The sequence below is a fragment of the Augochlora pura genome, chromosome 8 (assembly GCF_028453695.1).
Source record: "Augochlora pura isolate Apur16 chromosome 8, APUR_v2.2.1, whole genome shotgun sequence".
Taxonomy (NCBI): domain Eukaryota; kingdom Metazoa; phylum Arthropoda; class Insecta; order Hymenoptera; family Halictidae; genus Augochlora; species Augochlora pura.
Genome location: NC_135779.1, coordinates 2,965,331 through 2,992,969, shown reverse-complemented (window position 1 = coordinate 2,992,969; position 27,639 = coordinate 2,965,331). Strand labels below are relative to the sequence as shown.

Sequence of the window (27,639 nt, the reverse complement as noted above, 5' to 3'; positions counted from 1 at the left end):
CCAACGAAGATCGGCACCGCTATAAACAATTCAGCAAGAAAGCCTCGAACCGTTAATCTCCGATTTCCAAAGGACTGTTAGGTAACCGTTGCTCGGATTTAGCGGGCCGCGATCGCCTTGGTTCGCAATGCACGTTCCAAAGTGGCCTGATCCCGAGCGAGAGAAAGTCGCTAAGATATACCTAGCGGAACGCTCGCGTCGTAGGTTCGGGTCCGATCTGTTTACCGGTGGGTCTCTCCGATCTCCAATCTTGCCGGTTATTTTCACCACGATGGACCACGAGGCCAGGTCCCTCGGGGGCCAGGTAAAAAGCCTCCTTCGGTCCGGAAAGCCGAGTCACTGTTTTATCAGAGCCGGTGTAAAAATTCTTTCTCGGAAACGATGGCACCTCGGTTGTACCTGCCTCTCCGGTTGGTTCACCCGTTTCGAGTAAAATCTTCGCAAGATGGAAGTCCGTGCTATTTATGTTTTACCATTTTCGAGCTGAAAGCAACGAGACGAGGCCGCGGCTTCCGGCGACTCAAGGAAGCAGGGGGTGAGAGTTGTTGAATCAAAGTTCTCTGGAACCGTGTCAAGTCGGGCGCGTGGACAAACATCGGCGGATCATCAGGAACGCCTTGCAAACGAGGGAGAAGAAGGAGCCTCGGCTTCATTGTTTAAACACGGTGCATCTCGCCACTCGGCCGGGCCATTGACTGGGTTTTAATTACGAGTCAAGAGGTCCCTTGTCTCGGGGTCCTTTGTTCCAGGGGTTCGGTGCGGGTACGCGTTGTGCGCTCCGTCTAAGAATACGCGAGCCTGCCTCTAATTATGAGCGAGGATATGCGGGGCCTTGTGTTCGCATCGAAATCCGCCAGTAATAACGAAACCGCTTTATGCTCGATGAAGGGACAGGGATCCCTGCACCATATTCTCCCGTGCGTATTCTCTTCTGCCCGTGCAGGAGCGCGAGCTTAAGCGCGGAGCAGCTGTCCCGCATCTAAACGGTTCCAGAGTTACAACGTTCCTCGACATTTGTGCATTTCGCCAGCTAACGCTCTCTGACATCCAGCTTTCGCGAAAGAGCCACCCCTTGCCAATTACGTGCCGTTGGAAATGAGCACTGCTGTCCGCGTCGAGCCGCTCGAGTTTCATCCCCCGATGGCGCCTACTACAAGCTAGAACGAATCGTCGTGCTGCGAAAAGCTCGTATACATGTCATTTTTGTTTAAACAAGATGTAAATGTATGTGTTTATTGAAGACTCTAGGACTTGGTGTGAGGATAGAGGTTTCATCTATTTGGATTGATCCACCATTCACGGTGCAAGGTTTATGGAAAATATAAGAGGACGAAATATAAAATTACTAAGGATTTATGATGAATTTTATTTTATAGTAGCTTCGTAAAATCGTCTTTGAACATTTCTATTTTGCGTAAAAATCCTCAATCTAATAATAACAGCCGGGCCATCGAGCTGTGAGATTATTTTTCCTTGTTTTAGCATTCTACTTTTTATTCACTCGGGTATGTATAAATCCTTGTTTAATCCGTGCAATTTATTCGGAGAGCCTTTACGCAATCTCCGCCATTTGTTTCGAGTGCTTAGCGTAGAATTATAAAAATGATCCATACATATGGGAAGAATATCCAAGTCCTTGATGGGTTGAAGATTGCGCCAGTGGCCAGCCATAAGGGATAGTATCGGACATCCATCTATCACGAAGGAAAAGCGGTTTCGCGACGGATTCAAAGCGGAACGAAGATCGAGGAGTCCGGGGCTCTCTTTGCGGCACGAACGTCGATCTTTCGGACCCTGAATGGATCCGTCGAGAGGCTCGGGATCGAAGAATGAGTCGAATCCGTCCGAATAATTGGACCGTGCGCGATTTCGGGGGAGCATGCGGGACCGGACGCGAAAGAATCGAGAGTTTCTTGGCACGTGCGGGGGAGTGCACAAAAGAATTCGGCTCTTGCCTCGAGACCCCGGCTCAGCCAGAGGACGGTTACTCCTATTCAAAGTAACGGCCGGAAGATTGTCGTCGCGTGCCCCACAAAGCTCTCTCGAGTTCTCGATCTTGTTACCGACCTTCTCTTTTCAGTCGGCGGCTGCGATTGCGTGGCCACATCGAGACAATACACTAAACAGTACATTAGACTGCATTAGAGCGTGTAAACTGGTCGGCTGGAATGTTTTATCGCCGCGATCCAGCGATAGGCTCGTTCTAAATGAACCAACTGGACCACAGATCCAACGCATTCATGGGAGAAATCTGCATAGGTAAAACATAAAGCGGTGAAAATATTGAAAGACTACAAACGTTAAGACCGCATCATTTCTCACTTTTCAGTTAATATCGTGAAATAAATTTCCAACCGCGTGGCAAGACTGAAAAGGTCCCCCAAGCGATTTGCGTTTTATTTTAGGACGCGTACAATTCAATATTCCGAAGCCATCGCTAACCCTAGAACGACTCCCTTCCATTTTTCGGTATAAGTGACATTGCGGAGTTGGGGATGGCTCAATATAGAATGGAAAATGTGAAATACGACGTGAGATAGGAGGTCAAGAAACATCTCAATGTTTTAGTATTTATTTATAAGTTTGCAGATAATTTAAAAATGTCGTAGAATCTCCGGCAAACTGACGTGATGATTCTAGGGTTTTCAGATCATTTTGAAAATGTTCCCTTTTTTTGTAACAGTATAACATAATTCACTATACCAATAACATACAGTCCAAGGGCTTTAGTCCGTTTATTAGTAAATAAAAAATTATTTCCGATGAAAAAAGTGTTAAAAAACTGTCAGCCAATACTTGAAGTATCTATTAAAAGGCAGGCAAGGTATCAGCATGCTGGGTTCGCCGGTATCGTGGAAATAAATAGCCAAACTTGGAGCAGGACTAGAACGGCCCTGGATCGGATGGAACAATGGATCCGGGGATCCCATCGAGAGGACAAGGATCGGCAATTGTGCGAGGAAGATTCTATCTCCGGGATCGTCCCGTTATCGGTACCTAGCATTCCGATCGTCCAGGATCCTGCACACCCACCGGCACACACCGGCGATCATCGAGCGTCCACCTGGGGCGAATGGAGTGGTCGGCTTGGTCAGGTCATCGGGTTCGAGTAGAGGGGATATAGGTATAGTACGGAGAGTATAGAGAAGGAGAGGGCCAGTCTCTCCCGTTCCGTGGGCTTACCTAGGGACCCTTCGCTGCATAAGGCCCGCGAACGTCGCCCCACCACGCCAGTAGGGAACCAGCTATTCGAGTGCCACGTTCCGACACCTTTCCGTGGCCCGAGACCGGCGGTGTGCGCACCTTTGCGCGCTCAGTTCGCAATCGGTTCTCCCGCGAATCTGTTCTCGTGTTCGCTAGCTGTTGCCCGTCGCTGTTGTTGTTGCTGCTGCTGCTGCTGCTGCTCCGGTCGCTGGATCATTTGACGTGACCGACCCGGTGCGCGAATTATGTGCCATCACGTTCGTCGAGCCTGTGATCGCGAAAGTGACTGATACAAGTCGGGTGCCGATTTTGGATGTACTTGCCGAACCGTGCTCAAGGACACGCAGTGAGTATCCTCTCTGGCCGACCGGTACCGGTTCGCCGCGCCGTGATATTCGGAGAAACGGTCCTCCGCCCCGCAACGGACCAATCGCCCGCCTAATCTTTCGTCAAACCGGTTGTTCTAGAGTAAACGCGCGTAGCGCGGGCTTGCACGAGATGTCCGCTAACCAACTTTGCGGATAACCGCGGTCTATTAGCTTGCCGGAAACGTTGGACAAGTTGATAGATCGACAGGCGGTCGCTGTTGCAATAGGGAAAATTGATTAGGGAGATAAGACGACGACTTTTGCATGACTTATCGGTGAAAGGGAATCACGAGGAACACGGCGAATGCTGTGGACATGTTGCTCGGCCGGTTAACGTGCAACTGAAAAGTATACAGTTAGCTACAAATGTTTCAAATAGCGTTTCGGTGTTTAACCCTGGAACGAACCCCTTCCATTTTGCAAGTGACGTCGCGACGATGCAAGCTACTCAAAATAAAATCTTGACAATCTATGTATTATATACTATTTTCAAAATATAAAATACGATATACTGCATGATTCAGGAGGACAAGAAAAAACCAAAAATTTTAGTATTTCTTTACGCGTTTGCCGACAATTTAAATGATCGTTCCAGGGTTAATACGAATTCGGTTTTTCCAAAGATGAGTTCAAGATAAATTTTCTCTCACATATTTCAATACTGTAATACCTCTGCTCTATAAGAGAATTGTTCACCAAAAAAAGGTTGCATTTTCTATTTTCCGGCAATGGAAAAGGAAAGGCGCGTTGCCTGTCGGACAACTACATAACGACCGCCCACACGTAACAGTTACGTGGCAGGCGCAAGATGAATTGTTTACCGCGCTTACTTCGCCAACGCGGCTTTCGTGTTCGGCTGCAATCGACGCTAATGCATAACTTGGAATCAATCGAAGGCGTTCGGGCAGCCGGAGCCGATATCAGCCAGTTCTTGAATTGTTAACGACGCGAATCGATGGCGGTCTCCCTTCCCCCGGGTGGGGCTGGCCGGGATCGTTTCATGTCTCAATCCTTTTCGGGGTCTCTCCCGTTTGCTTTTCCACGATCGATCGGCCCCACTCGTCGCAGGAAACTGCGATCGCGGGCGAAACGCCTCCGTGTCGTGCCCACGAATCAATTCTCGGATTGAGACATTCGAATTATCCACGATCCGCTGGCCTCGCTAACATTCCACCGGAGCGTCCGCGTAATTTCGATAATCGCGGAGCAGACAATTCGTGGCCGGTCGTTTGACAGACGGTGGTGTGTCGTTGTCGGTTCGTCGACGTTGATAATTTTCGTTCGAGATTATTCAATTTCCGGTGCTCCGAAACGTTGTCACATTCCGAGATACGTAACGTATATAGAGGATTCATGGATACATCCGACCGCGCAGAATTTGATCGATCGAACGGTAGGCGTGGCCTAGTGGCCCGCGACGTCGGCCGACTGCCCCACGGAGCCATCTCTCTGGATACAGAGTGGTACGCGTATAAAGTATGCGAGAAAGGATGGGCGATTTCGATGTTTGTCCGAACAATGGGTCTCACGAGCGCGACGTTAGACGGCAGTCTAATTGCAAAAGGGGTTAGAGTCTCGGCGACGGATAAGGGAAGGCAAAAGGTGGAAGGAAGGTGGCCCGGGCACATCTGCCGGGGGAGGGGGGAAGGACGGAGGATCGAGAACGAAGGTCGAAAGGGAAACGGATAAGAAGCGGAGGGAAAAAAAAGCTGAAAGGGACTGGTAACGAAGGAGCCAGTCTGCGAGGCTGGCCGCCGGTGGGTCCTATACAAACTTTCCTGTCAAAGCTGGAAGGAGACTTGGTGGGTCCACCTTGGTGTGGAACCTTTTTTTCGAGGATCCCTTCATTTAAATGGCCAGGGCGTTTGTTCGCCAGGACTCGTTTCGCCCCATTGTTCCTGTCTTATTTTTCAGGCGCGTCCTGTATGTCCGCGAGCACCCCTCGCTGCCCCTTCGGGGAAAAGGGTAAGGCGAGAAACGTGCCCTCGCGACTTCCTTTACAATCCGCAAATTTCCAGTTTAATTTCAATCGGCCACCTTTACGACCGTTCGCGTCCCCCCCCTCCCTCTCTCTCTCTCTCCCACGGGCCCGAACTTATTCTCTCGTCGTTAACCGATTATTCACCGCGCAAGGTGCAACCCCTTGCGCCGGACAATGACTACTCGCGTCGCGCCGTTGACCATTTCGAATCTGTGATTTAACAGCACGATCTTTTTTTACCTTCTTGCAACGGTGCGAAAGATTTTTTCGAAATTGAAATTAGACAGTGCAATATTTTTACGTTACACAAGATTTTATGTTTTATAAATATCGATTATATTTGGATATTATAGTGAATCAGCGTAAAAATTAATTTTCAAATCTGAGTATAGAATTCCATCGCCCATGTATAATACTAAACACATCTGTTTTTTATTCTCGTTCTTCTTTTGATTCCTTGCTTTGCCTGTTGCAAAAATTTCTTCTATAGGTGTGTCTATTGAAATGACACCATCTATTTCCCCGAGGCACAAGCTGTATGATACTCAACCCTTAACTTCTATTGCCTATCTGCGAGATCTTGTTTTATCGATTAATTATATAATAAAAAAATGTATTAGCACACTAAAATAATAATACAATAATATAACGATAATATAATTCTAAGAAAAATTGTAAAAAAGTATGGAACGTCTTCAGTACGCTTCTACTCAACAGAAGTGTCCAAGTTGGACTCGTGCCTTATTAATACGCAAAATGAGAACAACCAATTATAATATTTTTATCTGCTACTTTTAATTAAATAATAACGTAGTAAATATCAGCGGTCTACGAGACCCTCAAGAATGGTTACGTGAGTTTTCGTAAACGTAGCAGTGAAGGGTTGAAGATCTGTTTAAAACGGCTCGACGAACAGCTGTTCGGATGGACCGCGGATGTGGTTCGCGACGCGAGCGAAGCATCCTCGAGCGAAAGGGCTTGGGAAAACGCGTTTGGAGGATCCTCGGTAGCATCGGTTTGCAAAATGGTTGGCTGGTTCGGGAGTTTCCAACGGCCTGGGAATAAGAAACAGGAGGAGAAACTACAAAACGGCCGGGGACAGGTGTGCTCCAAATAGGCTCGGGCTTAAAGTCTGTCTTCGCAGCGCGTTTCCTCTCCGTGCTTCCTGTCCCTGCTCCGATTCCCGGATCTCTCCCTACTCTCCCGATTCCGCGCTCCCTAGGTTCGATTCTTCGGTCCCGGTCTATCGCCGAAAACCGAGCGCACCAGACCCGTGAATGCGCGTTTGATTGTCCTCGACTGGCTCTCTTGTGAAATCCCTCCGTTTCTCCCTCCTTCGACCCCCGACTCGTATGTCTGCTCGTCTCACCTTGCTCGTTTCGCCCCTAGGCTCGTCGTACTCGACGAGACACGCGGGACCATTCCAAGAGAGAAAGAGAAGAAAACAGAGTGAGAGAGGGAGAGAGGGAGAGAGAGAGAGAGGGAAGGAAAAAGAGAAAGAGGGAGAGAAACGCCCGTGGCAAAGGTGTGTGCGCGCCCGGGGTCAATCCAATATAAATCAGAACCGAGTCTCCGAGCTAAGCCGGAGAGAAGAGCGCGAAAGGAGACGAAGAAGAAGGACGGCGAAACGGACCTGAAGGGGAGGAGGGTTTTTCGCCACGATGAATAGACTATTTTTAGGGACCGCTCGCGGTCTGTACACAGCCCGTACAGCTCCTCGTGCGTGTACCGCAGCGTTGCCTGTGTTCGAGACGACGTTTTCAAAAGGGATTAGGCACGAAGTGCTCACCTGCCCTCCCCCTAGACCACTCTCGCAGCCTCCTTGGGGCCCACGAATATCTCGATTCTCCAGAAAACTCGCCAAGACTCTCTCTCTCTCTCTCTCTCCCCACCTTCCAAATACCGCGGGCGTCTGGATCCGATCGCGATCCACGGCCGTGCATTCGCATCCCAGACAATTTTTATCTCGCACCATGATTCGCAATTTGTTCACTTTACGACAAAGATTCGCGAACGAAAGAGAAACATTGTTTGACGAAACATCGCTTGTTTCGAATACTTAGAACTAACCTCGGAAATGAACATTTCGTTTTATAGATTGGAAACGTGCAATTTTACCACGCACGCAACAATCGACCAGATTTCGCGCCATTTAAATCTTCGATACCCATTTTAGCTCTCCGGGGAGGATATATCCGACAGATTCAGAGATCCTCGTCCGCGAAGGGTTGAATTATCACAGTTGCCACTTTGGAATAGTCCGCAGGCATCAGGTTACACCTGACTCGCACGGTCATCTCGGCCCTGGCTGCCGACTCTAGTCATCCGTAGATCACGAGCACCGAACGGCGAACAGTTAGCCGGGCCTAGGCGCCCTTAATAAGCGCAGCTGTAGGGCGTCGATGCCATAATTATTGGGCCACGATAAATCCCGAGTCGGTGGCCGGGCACCGCGTTTCGAAGGGGAACACGGCGTGGTCCACCTGTGGACCTTATCGCACGATCTAACGATCTCCGGTCTATGTATCCAACCGACAAATGGCCACCGTGCTGGCGGAAGCAGAAAGCTCTCGGAGGAGGGAAAAAGACGGACGTGCTTGGGACCTGCGTGCGTTCTGCGTGCAGTGGGAGGAAACAAGTGCACGGAGGGTTCCGCCGGAGACGTTAAACTGCACCGTCGATTTACGCCCTGACCCTTTTAACGGCCTTCAAACGCGAGCGAATCAGCGCGCCCGACTCCGCTGCAGTCTTTCAATTAGCCGGCGAGCGTGCACCGTGACGTTCAAGGAGACATCGCGCGAGTGGAACGTTCGGCTGCACAATTTCTGCTGTCCTATACCGCATCCTCATTGCGAGAACCTTTCGAAAGTTTTCTCGCTTTTGCCGGGCGAGCTTCGGAGCAGCCTCGCGCAGCCAGGACGCCGCAAGTTAGGCAGTAATGTAATCGATACAGTTTTCTGCATCGTTGCAGCAAGGAGTGGGGGGGAGGGGGCGGGATAGTTGGTTCTTTCCGCTATGATTTTAACACTTCGACTGCCACGCTTGGAAACTCGAGAACTCGAAGTATTTTGATCAGTCGAATTAACTCTTTGCGCTGGGAACTGCTCTAAACAATAATCTCATTTTTAACAGTTCTTTAAATATAAATCAATATAGTAACGTAAAAAGTTCTTCAATTCTCTACACTCGAGGGCTCTGCTACGGGTATAACGAATGATATCTACCCAGGAGTGCAAAGGGTTAAAATTAAAAAATTCACATCTATGACTTTACTGTTTACTATTTTTACATTTTGCGCATCTCGATAATATTAATAAATTACTACATAAATTAAGTTTCAAGTACGAGGAAATAATTCTATCACCGACGTATCAACAACGCAGCAGACAAAGAGTTAAAAAATTGATGACACAACTTCGTCCGCAACCACTCGCAATTAATTCGAAAGGGTGACAACACATCCCTATGATCGCTGGACGAAAGCACGAATTTTCATATGAGATTGTTCGGCTAGCAGCGACCCTCCCAAAGGCGTTTCCGTCCGGCAAGTGCAAAACGACGACATTAAATCGTTCCAGGCCTCTCTCGGCGCCGAATCGGTCGGTTTTATAGCGTGTAAAATATCGGCGCGCGGGGGTCGAGGACATAGAATCGTGTCCCAGAAGCTAAAAAAGGGGGGGGGGGGCCGAGAAGACCGGGTTCCCCCCCGATCGGGTTTAATCCATTTCGATGTTCCCCCTTTGCCTTGGCAGGCACCGCGAAGGACGAGTCAGGATCCTCCGGCCGGAAAAAAAGGACTGAAATAGGGCGACGGTTGAAGATTTTATGCTTGCAAGCACACCCGACACACAGGATCTCCCCGGGATTTTTTAATGTATTCCGCGATAGCTGTTTTTAACGACCGGGGATGAGAACACGGCCGCGTCCCTCCCCTATTATCGTCTATTATCGCAGAATACCACGGCCGATCTCTTTGTTCCTTCGGGAGTCTTGCTCGACTTTGGCGCAACCGGAGAAAAGGAACGAGAAAGAGATAGGTATCGAGAGAGAGAGGGAGGGGGGAGGGGTAGGAAAGGCACCGGGATCAAAGGGAGAATCGGCTTGAACGGAATTTGCCGCTAGCATCGCTTGCGCGATTAATTTGCGTGAAACGCGCAACAGACGCATCGCGAGAACCGCCGCGGCACAATGCGATTATTCACGGGCCGGGGACAAGAAAGAAGGAGCCATTAACGGTCTCGATTCGCCTCCTCGAGGGTAACCCCGAAGAAAACAAGAAACACCGCCGGATCTTAGCACGAGCTTCGCCCGGGCCCAGCCCCCTTCCACGCTTGAAGGGAGATCCACGGACGAGACCGATCTAATTCGGCGCTGTGTGACCGAGAGGAACCTTGGGAGCCAAGGAGAGCAGGTGAGGTCACCAGCACCCCACAGGCCACGGCTTGGACATCGGCGGCCAGCGATCTCTGCATATTTGAACAGCGATGTTCGACGATGCCCGAAAAGTAAAAGTGTACGTGAATTCCAAATATTTTGGTGAACAACGGCGAGCTCTTTGAAGATTGCTAAATATTCTGACGGAAGCTTTTTAAATTGGAAGTCTGAGAAATCGTAGCACTTCTAGGGTGATATATAATGTACGAGAAAACTAAGGTTTATTTAATCGAGCTTAGGCGGAGCATCTTTGACGGAAGCTTTGCAGTCGAAGCCCGGAAAATGGTAGCGCTTCTACGATGACCTAATACACGAGAATAGAAAGCTTATTCGTTCGTGCTCAGACGCTTTTAGATTGCTTGAATGATAGAAAGTATCATTGAAGTATCAATCCTGACGAATGCCTCAAGTCCGAGGAATTGTAAAATATTCTGGATATACAAATTGAACGGATATTCATTCGAGTTTAGATTCGACCTTTCGGATGGCTGAAATGATCATGATATCTTAGACGTTCCAATGAAACGGAAGACCTTCGATCCAACACCCGGAAAACACACTGGAACTTCTGCGCTGACCTAATGTGCAAACGGAGGGAGAGCTAATTCATCGGAGCTTAGGGCCGGCTTAGGCTCGATCGAGCGGCGACCGGAACGAGCGGAATCCTCCTGGAACCGGTCGCAAGGACGTGTCGCTTTAATCTGGGCCGGCAATGATAATTCGCAGACGGCGCGACTCGTCCGGCGGAAAGTTTGCAGTATGATTTTTCTCACGGTGCCGGTGGCGCCGAAAGTAGTCTCGAGGTTGGAAGGACGCCTCGGTGGGAAGTGAATGGTCTCTGTGAAGGGAGAGGGAAAGGGTCGCGGAGAGAAAAGAATACGTTAACAGAGCGGAGGACGGGTGAAATAAACTTAGATAGCGATCGTCTCGTTGCGACGGTGCTTCGACACCGAGCCCGAGGTCTCGTGCTCTGCGAGACCAGATGGAAAGCACGGTGCACGGCCGTGTTCCACCATATGGGCAGGTGCCCATACTGTTTTCAAAGAGGTCTACCGCGTATGCACGGACATGCGACGCGAAAATGCGTTCCGTGTGCGTGCTCGGAAATGCGACGCGTCGACGTGCCTGTGTTTGCGGCGCAGCCCTTAAACGTGGCATCGAAAGTGGCTGGCTACGTGAACGCGCGTGAAAAAGTGCGTGTTTCGGGACAAGAACGCGTGCGCGGCATGGTAACAGCTTGTATGCAAATGAATGCATTTTTATACCTACTTCGCAATGCAACTCGTTCAGCCCCCCTAAGGAACCGTTAAAAGTGAAAACCTGCTGCTACCGCTGCTGCTTTTGTTGTTGCTGCTGCTGCTGCTGCTGCTGCTGCTGCTGCTGCTGCAACTAAAAGCTTTTTCTACCTGCTTCCGCCTCTTTTAAACGCGTTCGAAGACAGAGGGGCCGATCAATTTACAGCTTGCTAATCAGCCGCGAGAGACAGCGATCGGCGTCGGAGCTCGTTTCATCCCTTAACGGGTGCTCTCCCATCGATCTGAAACGTCTGCCGCTCGGAGAAAACTTCGCGTGTCCCGTCTGCCCGACGAACGATGATAATAAATTCAGTGTGCCTAATCGAATCAACGATTACACGGACCGCCGATCGTCCCTTGTCGCCGACCCGTTCGTTTCCTCCCGGTTGACGCCGGAACGTCTGACCAACGCCGTGGAATTACGTGAACGATCGTGGCCGCAAAAATCGCGGGGTCCGTTTAGCCGTCGAAAGCAAGTGTTAAGTCGTGAACCCGGCTCAGGTGTACCGGGTTTCACCTGTTTCGCTGTTTCCCGTATGCCGCGACAGGTGCGGCCCACCGATACGTTTCGTCACCGACTCCTTTCTGTTATTCTACTCTCGTTCGCTTCCTCTTTTTTTGTCATTCCGGGCCACGCCACGCCACGCAATTAGAAGCGGACGCGCGACGTTTGTTTCGTTCGGGCCCGCAAAGACCTGTGGGCCCCGGATCCACCGGCGATCGGCCCGGGGGCCGCCCACCCCTGTTCTTATCGACGATCTCGCAAGGGCACGACTTTTCGTTGCTTTTTATCGGCCGATCAACCGGCTCGCGTGCGTCGTGCCCTTTCTTTTTAAGCAACCATAACGCCTGAGAAAACAATATACCTGCATTCGCTTTTATTCATTCATCTCACCATATATTTTGTCCGACTGTTCCGTTCCGTCTTTAAACTACAAATTAGGGCGTTCTATCCTTTGATGGCAGAGAGACAAAGTGACGGAAAGAATGGAGGTGCAATACATTTTCTGACACGTGGTCCCCATTGTTCCCAAGTCTTTCTCGCTCCGATAGGGTCAACGTGTTATAGGGTGCCCTGTTGTAGGACTGTCTGTATTGTAAAAATTGGACTTTCGTGTAATATCGTACACAGAATTATATAGCAAATATAAGAAAAAAATGCTTAACGTAAAATACAAGATTCCGTTGAATTTGAAGGTTTAATTAATTATTTAATAAAAAATTGAAAATAAGTCAAACCGATGAGAGGATTCACTTAAAAGCGTAAATTCTCTTAAAGCAGGCAAATTTTTATAAAAATATCGTAAAAGCGAAATTGCGGACGTTCGTACGCGAAACTTATGGCGCAGTCTTGCAACGCTATAACGACTCAACGAATAAGAGACTGTCCATGAAACAGTTTAGTATGATCGGTACGGGAAATTGCTTGTCCCAGGAACCGAATCGATGAGGTGTATCCGCGGTGTGAGGAGAACGTGCGCAAGCAGTCTCGGTTCTTGTGCTTACGGTCCCGGTTTCTTTCTGCTTACAGAGATGCTGAAGTGGACGGTTTCTAGATCGTTGTCGGCGAACAGCTCGACGCCTCACGGTCCACCTAGCCTGAACAAGGCGCCCCGCAGACCTTTTCGGGACTTGTCGAACACGCCTCCCGCAGCTGGAACGAAAACCCGAAATATTCCCGGTCAAACCGCCGACAACGCCGCGGCGAGGACCACGCCGGCACGCAGGAGGAGATGCAGAAGCCACGGCAGCGATCTGAGGACCTACTTCCAGGTATATTTCGCAGCTTTCCTATTCCCTCGGCCCCTTCAAATGTCGTTCCTCCTCCAACAAAAACGATACGCCCAGAAGACCAGAGAGTAAAGTCTCCCGGCTTTAACAACCCCTTGCTGTGACATTATGTTTATAGCCGCGATTATTAAGATCTTTTCGATTGTAATAATTCCTGAGAAGAATATGTTTCTTGGACTTCTAGTGTTATTGAAATGATTAGACATTGATGACTAGAGAATTTTGTTTTGACCGGAAAGATACCATAGCATTTATACTTGAAACGTTCGCTGCTTGTACACGTGTTACTTCATGAGAAGCGAGACATAACGAAAAACACGTTGCGATGCAAGATTTTTATCTTGGCGAATTTTCCTGTTAGCTAACGAGTTATCAGATTGTTACTAAAAATGGGTCGGAATTTATAGAGCCACGGGGATGTCACAACGAGATGCATGTTTTGGTCTGCGGTGCGCCACACAGCCTCGACGTTCATTCGTGGTCAAGGTCCCGCGTATGAACGAGTAACGTCGCGGTATTGAGAGAGATCTCGTCACCTCTGTTGCAGGCAACGAAGCCTAATTTGCGGCCGAGCAAGCGTCAGTCGATGTCACGGCAGCCTGAGAAGTCATCGGTCACGGAGAGCTTTTATCAGAGCACGCCTCGGGTCGACGCGGATATCGGGCCGCTGACGCTGTTCCCGACGGCGTCCGTTGGCAAGTGCTCGACAGCGTTCACGCTGCCAACGGACCCGGCGCTCTTCATGAAGACCAGACCGAAGAGCTTCCAAAGCGACAACGAGCTGCCGCAGAACATCGTGAACGAGGCCCGGGCGAACCTGCAGTCGCACGTGTCCGACTTCTTCCAGCAGATCTCGATGGCCACCAGTCCGGAGGACGTGATGGAGACCGAGTCGGTCCCGCTGACGAAGACCAGGCTGTACTCGCCGAGCGACGAGGCCAAGACCAAGTTCCCCGACTGCGGGAAGATCGCTTATCTGCCGAAGCTGGCCAGGATCACGAAGATCCACGCGCGGTGCAAGACGCCGTACCACACCAAGACTGGTCCGGCGAACGCGAGTCCTTTCAAAGCCAAGAGTCACGGCCAAACGCCGCTGGCCGGGAAGCTCTCGAACTTGGCCATCGACCAGGATCTGCCGAAATTCGAAAATATGGACAACACCGTGACGGAAGTCATCAACAGGTAAGATTACTACCGAGCGACTTCGCGGGCAGAGCAGGTCCAAGTCGAGCAACTTTTCAACAGGTTCTGTTTAACGTACGGCGCGGGCAAGTTTCCTCGAAACACCTACTTTTAAGTTTCGTTAGGGGTGGTCGAACAGGTGTCCTCGAAAGTAAAAGTTGTATAGGACTTGCAGGATAGAGGAACAACAAGCTGGTGACTCCACCTATTCCTTTCTCTCGTAGACGTATAAGATCGTTGTTCTTTCCTAAGATAGACGTGTAGCCAAAAATTACTAAATAAGTTGAAACCAGCAAACTAACATTCACTAATGCGATTTATTCTGTCCGAGCAGGGAGCAGGAGCTGAATTTCTCCGGGAAGACGGTCGCGGAGATCTTGTTGGGCGACGCGGAAGAGAGGAAGAAGGTCCTGGAGGGTAGTCGTGAAGAGGACGCTCTGGAAAAAGTGGACCACACCTACGAGACGATCATGGAGCAAGACGAGATCGTCGACGACGAGACAGCGTGCCACAACGACAGTTCCGTGTCTTCGGCTAGCCAGCTATTGGAGGACCCTTCCCCAATGTCCTGGGCGTTCACGTCCCCACCCGATGAATTGGACGGCGAGTTTACCTTGAAGAGGCAGCGGGGCATCCGGCGGAAGCGGCATCGGAAAGACAACGAGAAGATGTACGAGGGCAAGCGAGCCAGAAGACGATTGTCCAGTCACAGTCCTTCGACTAGCGCAAAGCCGGACCCGAATGTCCTCATGGAAGCTGTGAACCCCAACGTGAAGAAGCTCGCTCTGGAGACGGATCTAGACTCGACCCTGGACGAGAAGTGCGAGTTCGCGCCGAAGACGCTTTTCCGCGATCTCGAGGCTCCTCCGAAGGAGGAGGACGTCGGGAGGAAGGCCGGTTCGTGGGACCTGGAGAGCCCCAAGTCCACGGTCACCGACGACTTTCACAGCTCCAAATCGTTCCTGAACTCTGTGACGAACACGCCCGAGGCGCCTTTGGTCGCCACCGTCAGGAGATGCTTGAAATTCAGTCCAGAGAGCGAGCCGCCGAGACCGAACTGCCACGGGTCGATCGAGATCGAGTACTCGGTTGTCGCCGATCAGATCCACGTCAGAGGTGAGCTGATACTTCCCTAGAACCCCAAGCCGATTGCCTGGGTTCTTACTTGCTGTTATATTTCGACACGTTGGTCGCAGAGAGTCGAGAACCTCGTCTATCAGAGCCGATTCCATGTTTTTCCAAACTCATACCTATGTCTTCATTGTGAAATCACTTCGCAACACGGACTGTTCGGATAAACGAAGTTCTACTGAAGTACCACGCTTAATTAGCAAACTGAGACATCCTTGGCGGGCACGAGTTTAATTTGTCACATGTCAAAAACGAAAGCAACGTGGATCGAACTTGTTCCTATTCGGTGGCACGAAATTGGGCCTGTCACAGGGCTGGCATATTCGTGATCGAAAATTTCTGAGAATCGTGGTGGAAGGGTCGCGTCGGACAGGTCCGCGATCGAAAATTCGCGCACGGGTCTCCGCGGCGCCGAGACGTCCCTGAAAAGCTCGCGTGAAAGGGCATGCGCCAGTCCGGTGGCACGAGAAGGGGGTGTGTTTCAGTTGGCACCCCACGATTCACGACTGTGCCAGTAACCCACAGACCCTCCTGGCAATTGGCTCCCGGTTAGTAGGCCTACCAACATTGATTCTCCGCGGTACACATACTTGCGTAAACAAAATTCTCTGCGGTGATCCGTGCGGAGGGTAGGTCCGGTGGTTCCGAAGCACGCGCCACCCTCGCAGCAACGTCTCGCGGGGAGACCGTGGTCCGCGGCTGCGGACGTGACCGCATCGATCTCCCGTCGGTCCAAACACGGTGTTCCGCGAGCGGATCGGTCCGGAAGCAGCGAGACGTCGTTTTCTAGGAGCCGTTAGTCTCGCGAGTGGAGCAGCGGCGCATTGTTCGGACGCTCGGTGTGCGAGTGGTGCGTGCGAAGGAACGGTCGGACGCTCTGGAGCAGCCTCTCCGCGATCTCCTCGAGATCATCGAGAGAGGTTCCCGAGGCCCGTCGACGCGCGTAGTCAGCGTCCGGGGACTGTTCGTCCCGCTCTCGCGGATCAGTCCGACCGCGACCGACGTCTGACCGTGTTCTTTCGGTCTCAGTGATACGGTGCAAGGACCTGAGGAGGGCGTACGAGGGCCCGGTCCACGCTTACGTGAAGGCGAGCCTGAAGAACAGCAACGGCGAGGGGGTGGTCAAGAGGACCGCGGTGCACAGGGCCACGCCGAATCCGGTTTTCCACGAGACCTTGATACTGCCCTGTCCGGCGAACAACAATCACTGCACCAGCAAGCCTACGTCCCTGGACATCGCGGTGTGGCACAGGGATCGTCGCGCAAGGTGAGCATGCTCGACGAAACAGAGCGAAACGGCAGAGTGGTGGGGCTCGGCCGCGGTGCAGACGGGAACGAATTTTCGAGCCGAGACCCTCGAAAGGCTGTTCCTCGTCGCCGAGCTTCTTCGCGCGCGACAACGTCTCCTCCGACACATCCGGTACGTCGTCGTTACATAGCGCCACGGTATATCGCTAATCGCGCGCGGCCCCGTTCTAGGCGCGAGCAACCGTGTCTTTTTAGGCGGTTAACCCTAAGCGCGGACGATTCAGATATTAATCTCACGCGATCCGTTCGTCGCGAGAATCTCGCGTGCTCGTTGATCCCGCGAGGACCGGTGTCGTATTCGGGTTTGCTCTGTGGAAGAGAGAGAGAGAGAGAGAGAGAGAGAGAGAGAGAGAGAGAGAGAACATGGTCGCCGCATCCAGTTCGATGGAAGGTGCTGTCCGAGATATCGGGGTCAAGAACTGCGTCGAGCCGCGTCTCCTACGCGAGTTAGGCTCGCGTTCTTGACATTAAACGAGCCGATCTATCCACCGAGTAGAGGCGGAAGTGTGTTCGAAGCGCGAAAACGACGCAGGGAGACGCGAGCGACGAGGCCGGAAGTCTGGCGGCGTTGATGACTAGGCAATTCGCCGGTCGATAAGCGGCCGTGTCTCGAAACGGGATAATTCACCGTCGATTCCGAGGCAACGGTCCATCCGAACGGCGAAACGAATTTCTGGGGTATACGCGGATTCCTTGCGGTAGGAGGGGAATCGATTCCCTGGAAGCATGCGCATCACGCTCGCCACGTGCACTTCGTCACATCCGCGCGTCTCTGCAACGCTGTTTGCACCCTCGGCGGGGAGGGAGTCTCTCTCACTCTCCCCCCCTCTCTGTCTCCCTCTCTCTCTCTCTCTCCTTTCTCTTTGTCTATGTAAATAGTCGAAAAGACTCGTGTGTGGGTGGCACATAAGCACCGACGGCGTGGATGCACTCACACACGGCGAAAGCTGCGGCTGCATCGGCCGATACATGCAAACAAGCCTCGATACAGAATCCTCATGCACGCTCTCTCGTTCTTTGTGTTTCAGACGTAGCGAACTGCTGGGCTGCATGACTCTGCCTCTACCCCTGTCGCAGGACAAGGTAAATAGATCAAGAAGTTTGCTCTAGATCGCGGCCGATCCTCGTCGAGATCGGTCGATGCGTTTTCGCGGACCGGTTCGTCGCGACCGCGGGTGAACGATCGATACGACGCTGTCGGACGGTAACGAGAAATTCAGATTCTTTTTGGCGGATTTCGGGGGTGAATTGTGCGCAGGGTGTGTTCGGCACACGGTGTATTTACGCGCGTCGGTTCTCTCGGGAGGAAAAGAGCGTGAGTTGAAGCCGTTGTGCGTTCAGTATTTATGTGTTCGGAAATTCTTGTGGTCGATGCGACATATGTTTCGCTACGAAAAAGCGAACTGAAAGCGTGCTCGATTTAGAAGCGTGCTCGTAATGTTAACGCTCGTCTTACACGTTTTCGCCGATTCGCGGGAAAGACGTGCGGGCGAAATGTCGACGGGGACGATGAATAGTTGAGATTGCAAACTTCGAGGCGGAGGGGACGATTTAACAGAATTTGTTCGAGATCGTAGAATCTACTGGAACACGATAGCAATGATGTAACGATTGTTCCAGCAATGTAACAGCTATTAGTTTAATTAGATTGCCGGAGATTGAGTAATCGAGTAAGTTTGCTGGTGCACCGGGTGGAAATAGACCCCGGCGTCGGTGGATTACCTAAGCAAAGTCGAAGGAGAACCGCGTGAAATCGTCGGCGACGGAATTGGCTAAAGAGTTCGACAAGGAAGTTCGACGGCGTCCGCGCGTCAGCTGTTTGTCGGGATTCGTGGGTCTTCCTGGTCGAAGGTCAGGGTTAAGCTGGTTAAAGGTTCAGCGGAGCGGAACGTTGTCCGGCGAAGATCCACTCGCATTTTGACCTCGTTAAAAGTGACAGGTGTCGCGGTCCCATCCTCTTCACCGGCGCGATAAAAAAAGAGATCGTTCGTTCATCCCTGGTCCGCGACCGAGCGTGACAACCACGATGATCGTGGTGGCCATCTACTGCGTGGTCTTCTTCGTGATCGGTGTACTCTTGAAGATCTTCATGTTCTGTTGAGATCGATCGTGCGTCGCGACCATGGCAGGCAGAAATGCGATTTCGTTTTCGTTGATCGCGGTCGCATTTCGTATCTGATACACGGATCGGGCACGGCCGATCCCTCGACTCGCGTCGCGACCGTGAGAGATCGTAACAGTACTATCGTCGAGGCGGAAACAGTTTCTTATTTGCCGACGTACCGCATGCGTTGCCTCGAGGTAAATCGAACGGTGCGGATCTATTCGATGCCGGGGAACTGAGGAGGTGTTGAACATTTTCAGGAAGCGACATGGCATCCGTTAGAAGCAGGAACCGGTCGAAACACGAGCAGTTTGTACGCGGGCATGCCTCAAGACTGCGGAGTCTCGCCGCCCTTGTGCAAGGACGGGGAACCAGATAATAATAATTCAGGTGGCGAGAACCTGACGTATCTGAGGCATCTCGAATTGGAGCCGATCGATCCTCTCACTGGCTTACCGTTGCATCCGGGATTCACGGCTAGGGGCGGCAGGACACCTTGCACCGTCACGAGGAGACTGATCAGACAGACGACAGCCAGTCAGGTTCGTTCTTTTCTTCGCCGTGATATCGATGCGACACTTTGACTCGAACACTTTTGCTGAGGTATCAATTATTACAGGGGAGAGGCGTTTTTTTTTTTCTTTTCTTGACCCACATATATGATGCGAGTTTCATTTAACTTTTATATCACGCTTGACTCTTTCCATCTTTTTTTATCTAGACGCTTCTCTTCCACAAATTATACACTGCTTCCTCCACTTTTCTTCTAGTATCATTTTACTTTCACTTCTACACATATTCGCGAAAGTATTCGTTAATTAGAACTCAGTAAATTGTCTTTTCTTTGTTGAGATGTTAGAGGGATCAGTTTTCTAGATGATTATAAAAAAATTATTTAAAAAGCGTCCGACCATTTCCATGTCTCTCAGTGTATGTGTATCTAAATTGATAAACTTTCTAAACTTGACTTATCCATTTAACCATTTAGTCTGTACACGGAACGGTACCGTATTGTTTAACATATCTATATACAATTTACAATACGAATACAAAGTAATAGGACTCGGTACGATGTTGTCATAATACCGAACGTTTCGTCCAGTAATAAAAAAGTAGCCGTTTCCTCTGTCACGGCTCTCGTTTTGGCGAGCACTTAAAGGGTTAAACGTCAATTCCGAAAGTAAATAAGGGTCGCGAACGTTTCAGTTACCAAAGACCGTTCTACGAATTCTCGCTGGCGGGCACGGTAATTGCCGTTTAGGGCGATTACCCGTGGCGGTGGTCGCAGCAGGTCCGCGATTGGGCCAGGCTGGCAATAGGCCCGATCCCGAGCCTGAGAGCGTGCCTCCCTCGGTGACCCTCCGAGCGTCTCGGTATGTGGCACTTCTTGCTCGAAGAAGTGTCCTGCTCGCAGGCGGGGGTCCCGGAATTGTCGCTCCCAGGTCGACACACTTTGTTCACCGTTCGTTCTGTTACAGGTACCATGGGGATTCTCGTTGTCCTGGGGGAGGCCACCCCGCGTGGAGCGCGTCGACCCTGGCAGCCCGGCGGAGCGGTCCGGTCTGAGGCCAGGTGACCACGTCGTCTTCGTCGACACGACGAACGTGGTGACGCTGCCGCGCGAGGAGATCCTCGGCCTGATCCAGGCGGCGACCAATCAGCTGATCCTCGAGGTGTACCGGAAGGGCGGGCACGTTCACTCGACGATGCACCGGCCCAGCTCGGTGAACGTCAGCATGCAGCAGCAGCAGCCGGTCTCCGGTGGACAGCCCGCGGTCGCGTTCACCGCCGAGGTCGGTACCGGCGTCCTGGTCTGAGCTTACGGCCTCTCGTCGTTTCACCTGGTCGTTTCGATCGATCGGTCGCCGCGGGGAGGAACGGGGCCGGGAACGAGCAGCGGCAGGCGGAAGTCGCTTCGCTTGAGTTTTCTTTGATTTTCATTATGTGTCGCTCGTTCGCGCCACGTTCCTCGCGAACCGTATCTCTGCTTTCCTCTATCGAGACGATCGGCGATCTTGGATAGGGCTCAGAGGAACGGTAGATCGAAAGCGCATCCGAGGAACAGCCTCTCTCTCTCTCTCTCTCCTATCTCTCGATCGTGTCCTCGTAGCGATTCCTGTTAAGTGCGAAAACACCGCTGCATGCGCATACTTCGGAGCTTGTTTTACGTTTGGTTGCTCACACGCATGCCGCGTGCGCCTCCTTCTCTGTACATTCCTTGTCGCGACACTGCGCTGTTGTACCGCCGCTTGTACGATTTACGATCTGTGTAACCACGCGAACGACGCGATTAAGTTGTGTTTTGTAATGACCGTCGGTTGTCTTTTTCTTTTTTGTTGTTCAACAAGTTCTGTTTCAAACCAGTCGCTGCGTTTCGTTTATTTCTGTACACCTTGTCCCACCGACCATCGGAAACACGTTCCTAATTTGGCACATATACAGGGAATCCCAAAAGTCACTTGAAGTTGGGAAATGGGAGATTCCTGACGTCGTTTCAAGCAACTTTTTAAAGCTGCTTTACCTTTTTTTTTATTAATAACTCGTAAACAAAACCGGGGATTGCATTTTTGCTAAGAAAAAGTTGCTTCGAATGATCCCAGGTAACCCCCAGTTCTCGATTGTGAATGATTTTTGAGATGCCCTGTATTCTGTCCGGTAATTTTCAGTTTTACTTTCAAGATTCTTGTGGAAACCGAAATATGGAAATACCGGTATATTTATTCGTATTTATCGGTAATTTGTTCGACTTCCCTATGTCATTGTAATTCCTAAAAAATATTTTGTTATATTAGCAAATGCCGAAATTGTTATGCATTTACTGCTACGATACCAAGATCAGAAAAATTAACAACTTATTTTCGACGATCTGCACGTGTGTACTACGTTGACAAGTAGAATGTATTACAACCTTATTTATTATTATTATATTGTTATTACTACCTGTCAACGTAGTACATGTGTACATATCACCATAAACAAGCTGTTAATTTCTCTGACCTCGGTAACAGCAATTCTACTACTGCATATCTTATCACATCTACAATACTTGACATATCATATACATAGATCACGACAAGGACGAACGAGACATTATATCCCTACTTGCAATTGCAGTATTTTTATTGTACGAAAACATATCGATATTTTTATACCACATTATATTTATACTTTTATAGTTAAAATTAACGTGCCTTATAAACACGTATTGCTTAACCCATTACCCGCTGCAATTCAAATAAAAATATGAAACTATCTACGTAGCGCTTTTATTTTAAGCTTACATAAACTGAATTTACCACTATTATTATTATTTACGTTTAAATTTTGAGAACACTGGTCTTCTCATTTTTAGAATATTAACTGGATTAATTACTATCGATGATATTATAAATTTCAATACGCATTTGTGTCCAAAGAAGAGTACAACGGCGGGTATTGGGTTAAAATAGTCAAAAGAAGAATCAAAAAATAATACCAGCATTCATTTCGGTTTCGATATTGCAATGATTTCGGTGATCATACAATCGGTTACTGCAACGATTCTGCTACAAAATCGGTGCAGTTTTATTATTACAATCCCGGTATCAAAATCGTACCGGTTTTTAAGTCCCTGTTAATCCACACTGCACGAGAAAGACCCGAAGACACCCCGCATGTCGTTCCTCGAAGTTTTCCCTCTGGGGACACAAGAATGTCGAATGGACGCGCGTTCAGGTATTCCCGAACCTGGCGCCGGACGCGCCGCCGGAGGAGGAGCTGACCGTTCGGGAGACAAGATACTGGGGGATCTTGAAAAGCGGGCACACGCGATTTATGGCGCCCCTGGTAGAAAGGCGCGACGTCCTGTCCGCCGCAGACTACATGATCCTCTTCCAAAACCTCGACGAGCTGCTCAAGATCTCCGACGAGATCCGCGACGAGGGCGGCGGGGTCGACAGCTACCTGTGCAGAGTACCACGGATCACCGCGGCCTACAGGAGATACCTGAGCGGCCTGCAACGAGCCTGCTGCCTGCTGGTAGCCCTCAGAAGGAACACCGCGTTCGCGAAACTCGTCTGCGAACCCGCCGTTCCGCAGAAAAGGCGTCCCGACCTGACCGGAGTACTGCTTCTACCCCTTGAGCACTATAGGTACTATAGGTCCGCGTACAGTCGGCCACAGAAGTGATCGTCCACCTGTTCTCGGTGTACGTTTAGGTAAAATTAGGCAAATGTGCAGGTAAAATTTGAGATGAATGTACAGAAATCAAGCTTGAATTGTGCGAAATAATAAGACGTTCTGTCGGATTTGTAATCGTTGTATGTAATCAACATTAAATGGTGTATTACACTGTAGTGAACGATGTTTGACATCGATTATGTAATCTGCGGTTTGCGATTACTATGAATGGTACCATGAGTCGTTGGACGCACTTGTGTTAATACATTAAAGGGATTTTTACACGAACAATGATTTAAAATATAAAATCGTAATTAGAGAAGTGATATTATATGATAGCCCTTATAAATACCACCAGATTTTACATAAAAGTTATTCTAATCCATGTCTTATCATCTAGAAGTCATAATTTTATCTAAAAAGTGCTAGATATGAACATTAATATTGATAATTTTGTATAGCAATAATTTCACTACTATATACGTGTATAAACACTTTCGCTTTCGAATTCCCCACCACCATTATACAACCTTTAATTATTCATTATGTATAACGATTACGAATCCGGCAAAACGTCATCTTATTTTGTACAACTCAAGTTTACTTTGTGCGTCTTCTTTTTAAATTTCATCCATCATATTTCTCTACTTTTATCCATACATACATCAAGTGTGATATATGGACTGATAACTATGCGACCGACTGTACATTTCGCGACGATCACAAAGAGAGCGAACCTCTCCTTCCATCATCTCCATTTCCAGAGAGATGACGAGACTGTTGGGTCTGGCGTCGCCCAGGAATTGTCAGCAGGCTCGAGACCTGGCCCAGGGCTACAGGGAAGCCACGGCTAATGCAGGAGTCATGGAGCCGCCTCGGGATACTGGCAGACCTCTGCTAAGCTTGCAGGAGGTCGAGTCTCGACTCGTGTTCGCGAGGTGCAAACCATTCACCCTGGCGATGCCTGGGAGACAATGGTTCGTCGACGATTATCTTGTCAGTGGGACCTTGGGAGTTGATATCAAAATGAGGATACAATCATCGACTTAAGAACAATGGTTCTTAGATTCTTTTCCCGTGGTATTCGTTCGCGTATTGACCCTTACCGTCCCGAGGGTGCTTGTCGGCCGCTTCTGCTGTACGCGGGATTGCGTGAATAAGTTAGAACTGCGGATCGATAACAGCGTCGGACAGTCGGAGTGATAAGGGTCAAACCTAGTGAATTATAACTTGGCCATCGATTGATCTATTGGAGCAAGACGATTAATACATATCTGGCACAAATCGGTGTATCAACTTCCGAGGTCACCTAATTGCGGCTCCATTGTCGAGTCGAAAAGAACATCTCGTCAGCGTCGTACGGTTTCGCAGGCTTTTCGGTGGTGCGCTGGCGAAGGTGGAGGGTCGTGCCCGCCTGCAGCCGTCGTGGGCCTTGCTGCTGACGGACCTGCTGGTGTTCGCCAGGGTCTCCAGGGACCGGGTTCTGTTCGTGACGGAGGAGCCTCTGCGGCTGTCGAACGTAGCCGAGGCTTGCTTCACCGTTCGCAAGAGGCCGACGGAGTTCCGGCTGCAGGTGGCCATCAATCCCAACGGTAACTCGGAGAACGGACACGTGGAGGTGACGAACAGCGGCGGCTGCAGCCCCCACAGTCGGCCACGACGACGAGTTCTGGTGCTGCGGGCTCCCACCCCGGAGCTGAAGGCTGTCTGGCACAACCTCCTGCAACGGCAAATGTAAGAGCCCGGTGTCGGTGAGGCGACGAGATCGGCGAAACTTCCGTTCGGTTCGTTTTCTGCACTAATTCGTTGGATTTTAGAATCTATGTGAATACAGGATACGGAGGGACGCCAAATCAGGACAGCCCGGAAGAGAGTCCGGTCACAGGTAGCAATTTCGCCCCCATTAGAGAGTCTACGGAAAGCTCGCAGGTGAGTCGAAGGAAAACGAGACGTGTAGATGGATGAATAGAGAGAAAGAGATCAAGGGCGATAATGACAATCGCGTCGCGTGTCGACAGACCATTACCGTCAGGGAGACGTCGAAGCCCGACGAGGAGAAAGGTTCGCGCTCGGCCGAGAGCATCGAGACGATCATCAAAAACTCGAGGGAGGACAATCATCTGGCGCAGTGGGTGCGCAACTCGCACCAGATCCCTCCGCCGGACCACGAGGAGGCGCCGATAGAGGAGTGGACGGCCGAGGAGCTGGCGGCGAGGGCTCCGAAAGAGAACATAAACGAGACCGACGGAGGCCGCAACACGCCGCAACACGAGGAAATCGTCACGGAGGTCGGCAACTCGGACGTGGAGCAACAGAGCACCGCGTCCAGCGCCAGCCTCAGCACCGTCAAGTCCAACAGCGTGTCGAACAAGAAGAACGGCAGCCTCGGCTCATCCAAGGAGAACTCGACCAGTTCTATCAACATCTGCCGGAGGTGCCACAGGTGACAAACTCCTCCCTTGTTCAGTTAAACATGGTTCGATCGAGTCATATGCCGTAGATCGGGTTGCCCGACGCCGCCTCTGACAAGGGATCCGTTTTCTCCCTTACCGCCAAAGATCTCCGTGGTCCCGCCTACGCCCGATCTCTGCACCAAACATAGATTGAGGAACGGCCTGTACGATAGCCCCGGCCGAAACAGCCCCAGCTACACCCCCGCCGATGGCAACACCGAGGATGGCAGCGAGGATGACCTCGACTGCGACGGCGAGCCGCCGTACAGGTGAGGGCACTGTCTTGTGAGAGCGATGCGTTGGTAGCAGGCTATTCAAGGACATCCACGATTCTGTCTTTGAACGTCAAGAAGCTTTAGTAAGAGCTCGATTATTCTGAACGCCTGGTGTCTGAATTCGTTTTAAACGGGCACGTTTCGTGCGTAAATGGCTTGATCAAAAGTGCTGTCTACGTGCTGTAAAAATCGTTAAGGATTTAATCTAACGCTGTATATATAATTTAATGTAACGGATAATCGAGGCTCCATCGTATAAGGCCGGCATCACGTGTGCGGGAACATGGTCAAACCAGAGCTGTTCAACCTTGTCTTATATACTCGAACTGTATAAAATATCTTTCCCAATTTCGGTTGTTCTTTACAATTTCATTTATCTACATTCCTTTATCATTCTTTTATTCATTACTGTTACGAAGTAGCTCGGGCACATTCGGCACGCTAAGACCACAAACCATGTTTCACTATATTAAGATACTTGGCCGCGGCTTTGCCCTCGCACGTTGAACAGCTCTGGTATAAACGAAGGCGGTCCCGTTGGGTTGTCCAGAGCCCTGAGGAGGTTCGGCACGATGAGCAGCCTGGACCAGGACGACGAGCTCGAGGAGCAGGCGGACGAGGAGAACAGAGACACGGAGTCGCCGCCGACGGGTCTGAGAGCTTGGACCGCGAGGGCGAGCAGCTACGTGGTCAGTAAAATGGTTTTGCTCGAGCAGCTCAGCGAGGGTGTCGGTGGTTACCTTCTTCAGCCACCGGTGCCCCCCGAGAGAACCGAGTTCTCGTTGGATCCGAACGACGAGGAGGGCACCACCTCCGGGGCAACCTCCGGTGACGATATCTGGGGCACACCGACCTCAGGTGGTCCCGACGACGAGAGCTTCTCCGCGAGTTCGGTAATCATACAGACTATTTCAAGATCGTACGATACGCCGGCATTCGAAGGTACCGGCGCGAGCTCGAGCAAACGCCGATCGGTACGTGCCTCGACGATTCGACGACGCGAGCGATCGAGCCAAATTCTAAGCAACTCGCAGAGCTTTGCGCACAGATTGCGTCAGTTTCCATACGTTTATACACGATTCCATCGCTGTGTTTGATAGAGAACTCTGAAGCGCCGGTGATCATTTTCTTTCGGGACTGTGTTTCGCTTCTTGATCGGTTACGAATCTCGCGAAGTAGCTTGCAAAGGTAAGGCACTCTTTAGTTTCTTCTTCCTCAAGGTTTGCTTCTTCTACTTCTATTTTCACTCTACTCTCTGTCTTTTTCTATTTTTACTTCTGTCTATCTCTCTTGTTCCTTCATCATGCGCGTCGAGTTTCGAACTTTTGAAACGATCGCAGATACTTTGATACTAGTCGCATAAACGGCACCCGAAACGCGGTGGCAAGAAACGACCGAGTCCTGGCCGGAGATCGCGCATCGGACCACAAACCGTCGCGGTAGGGTCCCTCCGAAAGTCGAGAAAAGCGGAGACCTAGGGGAGCGCTGTGCCACAATGCTGCCATGGCAAGGTGAAAGGCTCCGGGCCAGGACCTCGCGTCGTTTCTCGGCTAGCACGAGCCCGCGAGCGCGAGTCACGCGATAGAGTCCGCTTAAACTCGAAGACAGGTTAGTTGGTAAGCTTCGCACGCATCTGCACGACAATGCTTGCCCTTTCTTTCCGAAGAATCACTAGCCCGAGCTGTGCCTGACTTCCCTAGCCGCCGCCGAACGGCGCAGGCAACGCGGCCGGTTCCGGCGAGGACAACTACGGTTTGAACCTGTCCGCGGACGACGACGCCGACCAGGAGTCCGAGAACGAGGACTGCAGCCTGCCGGAGCTGAACATGGATCAGCTGCTGGGCAGCGGGAGCTTGGGCTCGCTCCGGTGCTTCCTGGGTAGGCGACGGTTGGAGCCATTGCCGGAAGAGGAAGACTCGCCCGGAAGCGGGAAGGACCAGGTCGGATGGTGGTGA

General features: G+C 50.7%; 1 protein-coding gene across 1 annotated transcript; it reads left to right on the top strand.

Moving 5' to 3' along the window:
• The first annotated feature begins 3,471 nt into the window (after positions 1-3,471).
• Positions 3,472-27,639, top strand: Psgef (Protostome-specific GEF). The gene is made up of 16 exons (XM_078188832.1): positions 3,472-3,550; positions 12,814-13,055; positions 13,621-14,255; positions 14,590-15,371; positions 16,416-16,653; positions 17,723-17,777; positions 19,059-19,340; positions 20,277-20,591; positions 22,513-22,928; positions 23,721-23,933; positions 24,328-24,690; positions 24,774-24,885; positions 24,975-25,399; positions 25,457-25,678; positions 26,235-26,577; positions 27,385-27,639. Exons 2-16 carry the CDS (start codon positions 12,816-12,818, stop codon positions 27,637-27,639), a joined length of 4,896 nt encoding a protein of 1,631 aa, XP_078044958.1. The 5' UTR covers positions 3,472-3,550; positions 12,814-12,815.

Coding starts and splice junctions, on each gene's coding strand:
- Psgef (XM_078188832.1), top strand. CDS start 12,816: ATGCTGAAGTGGACGGTTTCTAGATCGTTGTCGGCGAACAGCTCGACG. Junction 19,341..20,276: donor GACAGACGACAGCCAGTCAG/GTTCGTTCTTTT, acceptor GTTCTGTTACAG/GTACCATGGGGATTCTCGTT. Junction 25,679..26,234: donor GACGGCGAGCCGCCGTACAG/GTGAGGGCACTG, acceptor TGGGTTGTCCAG/AGCCCTGAGGAGGTTCGGCA.